General features: G+C 41.5%; 1 protein-coding gene across 2 annotated transcripts in view; it reads right to left on the bottom strand.

Annotated features, from left to right (window-relative positions):
* Positions 1-366: 366 nt before the first annotated feature.
* sema6a (sema domain, transmembrane domain (TM), and cytoplasmic domain, (semaphorin) 6A) overlaps positions 367-6,000 on the bottom strand; it is a 72,312-nt gene continuing 66,678 nt past the window's right edge. For both annotated transcript variants that reach the window (XM_066643507.1, XM_066643508.1), the window contains one exon: positions 367-4,773. In XM_066643507.1, coding sequence (XP_066499604.1) covers positions 3,692-4,773 — 1,082 coding nt within the window. In that variant the 3' untranslated portion in view covers positions 367-3,691. The remainder of the gene's footprint in view (positions 4,774-6,000) is intronic.

The following is a 6,000-nucleotide window of genomic DNA, read 5'->3' as shown; positions in this document are numbered from 1 at the left end:
TGCCAACAAAGACTCAATCATCCCTGTTTTGCTAGCACACCGACCTTCGTTCCTTTATAACTCTTTGAAAACACATTTCCAATTCAATTTAGCTTACAGCCCCTACTTAAGTACGTCATAAATTCTAAACCTATGCATAACTGGCTCCCACAAACACATTTAGGAATACTTACACGAAAACAGACCATGCATCTGTCTGCCTTAATGTTCTTTATTATCTGTACTGGATGTTCCTCAGCCCATTTAAAATGACCATAATCTAATGTGCTACCCTATGCTCCTTGTGTTTTATTGTTTAAAGAGAATAAAGTGAATGAATTCAAACAAACAAACAAACAAAAACACAGAAAGTAATCTTTGTGACAAGAATTTTAAACATTTTTATTACATTTTTCATTTATTAAAGAGAATTTCTTTACAACATACATTTACCTGTGAATCAGATGTTAAGGAGTTTGGAGAAGGGCAAGAAAAAAAACCTTTGTGACAGAACAATATCTTTACAGGCTTACAAACTTCAAACGATTTCAAAAATGTTCAACTCTGTTTGCCTCTAGCAGTGTGTAGCAAAAAGGGGTGAAAGACAAAAGGCACACCAAAGGGCCCACTGTCCACCGACGCCTGCCAAACCCGTGGGCAGAGATGCATTACTGAGAAAAAGAGGAGTGAGCATGAGCGTCCCTTACTACTCCTAATCTGACCCAAAATGGTCAGCGCAGTCTGACACCAATCTATTTACACATTAGTCCAAGTAACCATAGGCCCAGAGGCCAGGATAATTAAGGATCTTTCTTGACCTGGTCCTTTTGGTTTTACAATGAGCTGCTAACATTTTGGAAGGAACCGCTGGTGGAAATAGTAGAAAACACACCAGTCTACAAAGACCACGCTAAAGAAGTGTTTGTTTCATTTGGGAGAAAATGTGGATCATAAAAAATATCCAAATAGGACCATTAACACTCCCCCTCTCCCAGCCCATTTTACATAATAATGATAGAGTTAAGAAATTATATTAGTCAGCATCTGTCATAAACATCGAAAGCATTAATATGTTCCCTAATATTATTCAAGTGCTTCTCTTCACAGGAGCCAGCCTGTATTCACTGCCTAGAAACTGAGTTTTATTATGACTTAGGAGCCTGGTGCACTTTAGGGAGAACTTTAGTTTAGTAGCTGAAATGATATCGGTCACCGAGGGCAGAGTTTTAGGGCCAATGCATTGGGAAAAAATATCAAAAAAAGATTTAGAGAATAAAGTCAGAATATTTCAGAGAATAAAGTCAGAACATTTCTGGAAATAAAGTCAATATTTCTGAGAAACAATTAAAATCAGTTTACCTGTTTACCTGTTTACCTACCAGATTAAAATCGAATAACATTGAGAATGAAGTCAGAATTTAGAGAAACAATGTTTGGATAATTATCTATTACAATATGTAGACAGACCGACTCTCAGTCTGAGCGCCATAGAGTGAGTTGCGAAAGAAGCAGTCAAGTGAAGTGAAGAGAATTATTTATTATACGCTTCCATCCACATGACATAACACCTAAACCCATCAGTGCAGCCACAGACTGAAATGCATACGGCCACCCATAAAGCATAACACAATGGAGCCTCATCGGCACGGCGGAAATCCTCTCCCTCCGGATCAGTCATTTTCATGATCATTCTAATTGCATCCTGTAAACTACATGTTCTTTTCTGAAACAAAATGGTTCTTACACAATCAATTTAGCGTTCAAATACTAATAACACTCTGGTCTTAATGTGTATAATTATTTATTCCTGAAATCTACAATAGTATGACCTCAACAATTCACTGCATTCCTCAATGCAAAAGGTTGTGCCTGCCTCATATTCTGTGCAGCAAAATATTTCTTTTTTTCCCCCCCAATGCCTTGGTCCTAAAACTCTGTTATAGTCACCAGAATCAAAGAGGCCTTCTCGAGAACTTGGTGTATGATCGAATGAAAATATAAAACATCAGGGCTGTGTGAAAAATGAATGCAAACAGAAAATAAAACAACAAAAACAACACAGACAAAACCGCCAGCACAACAAAAGGGCATTTTCAAGCGTTTCATTGGCACAATCAGAAATCAATCAATCACAAAGTTTGTGGTTAGTCCCTGCCCTCCCACCCAATATTTCCATAGGGAGCAGAATGAACAACAAGAACACCTACATTCTTTAATTGCTTTTTCTTCAAACAAGGGAAATACGTAATCATAAGAACTACTAGATAACAGTTAACAGCTAACAAACTCTTCACTACTCAGGGGTGTAAGGCACAAATTTACACGTGGAAGAAAATAAAAAAAGAAAGAAGGAGGTTACCAAACAGATGTAGAACAATGAAAACGCCTGTGTGAAGATGACAGTAGAAAATGATACGTTTTGATACCTGCCAAATCCAAAAATGAAGCGTTCCCCCTCATGCTGGCTGAGTGCCAAATATCCACCCATTTGTCTAGCTGCGTGGTTTTAAGTGCAGATTATCTGGGGCTTTTTTGTTGTCGTTCTTCTTTTCCTTCACAGTCTTTGCACACTTTCATGCAAAAAGATGTGAACCAGAATGGCACTCAGTGAAGTTGTGGCCATTAGGAGTAGAAGTTACTGACACGATCCACAGTGCTGAAAAGAGATGCCCATGGAGAGGTGAGGATGTGATCCAGGAGTTCCAGTTTGAAGATTTTTTTTTTCCTTTCTGTTCTTTTCTATCCATTTTTCACAAAGGGAGGTTCTTCTTGGGTTGCTGCTTAGTTCAGAGCCCATCCAGAGCTCCTCTGGCACAGTTCAATAAATATCTCCTCCATGCAGAGACCTTAATTTTCTCCAAGCTCACTTAGCAACGTCCCAAAGAAGTAGAATCTTTTTTTTTTTTTTTTTTTTTTTTAATTGATGAGGAAAAGGTTCTACTGGCTCCAGTTGAATGACTTTAAATAATTTCACACATGATTAATTAAAATTAAAATGTTCTCTCTCTTTCTGAACCTAAAAAGTGTCTGTCTTTCTTTGAAAGCACTTTATTAAAAAATAAATACAACCAGCTATTAGTACTAACAGTCACGGGTTAATCAGTCACCAGTTACAGTAGACGATTTTTCAGACCTCGCTAAAGGCAGAACTTGATTGCTGTGTCCAGTAGCTGCAACACTGAGAGGCATTGAGAATCTTTTTTTTTTTCCCCATATACTTATTTCACAGTTTCCATTGTAAACCAGCTGTGGTTCCAGTCTGAACTTGCTGCGTCCAAGTGCTTTTTAGCTGAGGCATATCCCAGCTTCTGAAATATACAATTACACTCCTCTCCATGATGTGCTTTTGGCAGTTCTTTAAGAAAACCAAACATCAGTTGCGACGTGGCCATGTCCTCAGCCTGACATACTGTCATCTCGAAATAAAAAACACGCTACAGAGCACCATACGGCTCGGCGATGAAAGATTCAAGAGAGATCCCTTATCTGTTCAGTAGCAGGTGTTCCTTCTCTCACCGTCCGGGGAAGTGGGAGTCAACAGCCTGAGGTTGACACGTACATATATATATGTATTTATATATATATGTATATATGAAAAACTTTTTTTGTTTGTTTTCTTTAAAAAAAAAAAAAACAGTGAGTTGCATTTCCTGTACACAGCTGTACAACGCAGATGCACTTTGTGTATCCCCCTGTTTACCCTTACACTGATTTATGTGCACGAGTCACTGGACTTGACTTTTGTGGAAAGGGAGACCTGTGAAGGTTTAGGTGGGACGTCTGGCTTGAGGTGTCTTGAGCTGCTGAAGCGGGTCAGTGAGCCATAGCTGCTGAGGCTGGAATGCCGCGAGAGGCCCACGGGCGGAGGGGAAGCAAGGTGCATGGAGTCCACTCTCTGCGGGGCTGGTGGTGGAGTCTCAGCCCGGCCGAAGCTATGGTTCCTCGACAGGTGAGAAGAGTTGGAGGAGTTGGTGTTGTGCTGTTTCTTCTGCTTGCTGGACCCTGCTGGGTAGCCACGACTATACAGGTCCAACCTCTTGCCCATTTGTGGAACAGCCGGTGGCACTACAGCGGCCAGAGAGGCCTCCCGCTGGGGGACTCGAGGTGGTATTCCATCAACATCTGACATGGCAAGGCTGTGGCAGGGACTCTTGATGGTTTTGTACTCCAGAGTGGCAGCCTGATCTTCAGGTACATGTGGCTGCTCAACATACTCATGCTGGTAGGCCTGCTGATGCTGGGGTAAAGGCAGCACTACAACACTTGGGATGTGGCCAGGTGAGGCCCTTAGGGGTAGGTCAGTTGGTATGACCGGTGAACCCATGGAGGCTAGGTCTTTGGCGCAAGCGTTGATCAGGTTCTGGTTCCGCTCCCATTCACGGCTGCCTCGGCTTGGTTTGCGTCGTGGCTGCATGGGCGTGGACTCAGGAGTTGGCAGAGCAGCTAGGTCCAGGTGGTGCTGTTCAGCCTTAATGAGTGTCTTGCCGTTGGTCAGGCGGCCATTGTGCATCAAGGGCGCGAGGATGGCCTCGGGACGTCCATCCTTGGCCTGTGTCTCAAATAGGCCTGTGAGCTTGGTGACGCTGTTCATAGAGCCGCGCCTGGAATTGATGGAGTCCTTGTCCTTGCGCCCGGATAGCTCAAAGTCCCGACGTCGGTGGTGGTCACAAACACAGTAGACGATGATGCCTGAGAACACGGCACCCATGACAAAGGCCAGGATCACAGCGACGGCAAGCAGAGTGATGGGGACCATCTGATCCCGGCCTTTCTGGAAACTCTCACGGATCACTCCTGTTGAGAAAGTTTGGAAACGCTCTACATCAACAAGCACAACATTCGGACAAGTAAAGTGCAACAATTTGCTGCTAGAGAAAAACAATTACAAGCATACAGTACACAGCAGTCTGAAAATTAATTATCAACACTAAATATGGATGATGCCTGTGCTGCAACGGAGGAAAAAAAGCTGCTGTCAGAGAGTGAAAAAAATCAGTTAAAAAGGATACAGTGAAACATTAAAGGCAACCAGACAAACAAATCTTCAACATCTTCACTTCAAATGCCTCCGTTTTCCACAAAAGAATTTCAGCAAGAACATCAAATACCCCTCAGATGACCTACTGTACTGCTGCTGCTAGTGAAGCCTGAAAAATAAAAGACTTCTTATGTGCTGAATTTAAATCAGCAATTTAATTACTGCTGTTGGACTGTACACATCCAACACTGCTCCCAGCAGAGCACATATACATACACTATACATTCATATATCATTTTATGTGTGAGTTTCATTTGCAATTTAGATGAAATTATTCTTCAGAGATTTTTTATTACTATAATGGTTATATTGCTAATAAATATCTTTACTGTTTTAATTCTTTCTACTGTTGAGTGCCTTTGCTATCCCTCTGCTGCTGTAACACTGTCAATTTCCGTGTTGTGGGACTACTAAAGGATTATCGTATCTTATTAAATACAAGGAAATACAAGTTAAATGAATGGCTGTAGTTGGCTTACTTATGAGCAGAAGCTGCAAAAACATGTTACTACCTCTACTACGAAGAATAAATCCAGACTACTGCCTTGGGAGCATCGAACAGTTATGTCAACATTAAGAACACTTGGGAAAAAAAAATTCATGCTTTTTCTATAGGCATTAAGGCAAGTGGTTTTCATTCTCCACAGCCAAACTGTAAGGAGTAATAATTCATGGCTAGAACAGATTGCAATCTAAGTCACACCGGTCTTATGAAATCCACAGGGTCATGTTTAGATTCTTTACTTGGCACTGTTGCTCGTATCCTTGGCAGAAGAGATATGACAAGACGATATTTAATGGAGCACTGTCGTGGCAGCACTAAACTCGACCACCTGATATTCATTTACAACGATGCTGTCGCCGGCTATATGTTTCACTTATCAGAGCAAGTGTCTGCCTTTTTAGAGACTGCGGTGGATCATGAGGTTTTATCTTGTGGCAAGCACAAGAATGGATGACATGTTTTGAGCAAGACCCTGGAT

The sequence above is a fragment of the Hoplias malabaricus genome, chromosome 14 (assembly GCF_029633855.1).
Source record: "Hoplias malabaricus isolate fHopMal1 chromosome 14, fHopMal1.hap1, whole genome shotgun sequence".
Taxonomy (NCBI): Eukaryota; Metazoa; Chordata; class Actinopteri; order Characiformes; family Erythrinidae; genus Hoplias; species Hoplias malabaricus.
This window is presented reverse-complemented; position numbering and strand designations above follow the sequence as displayed.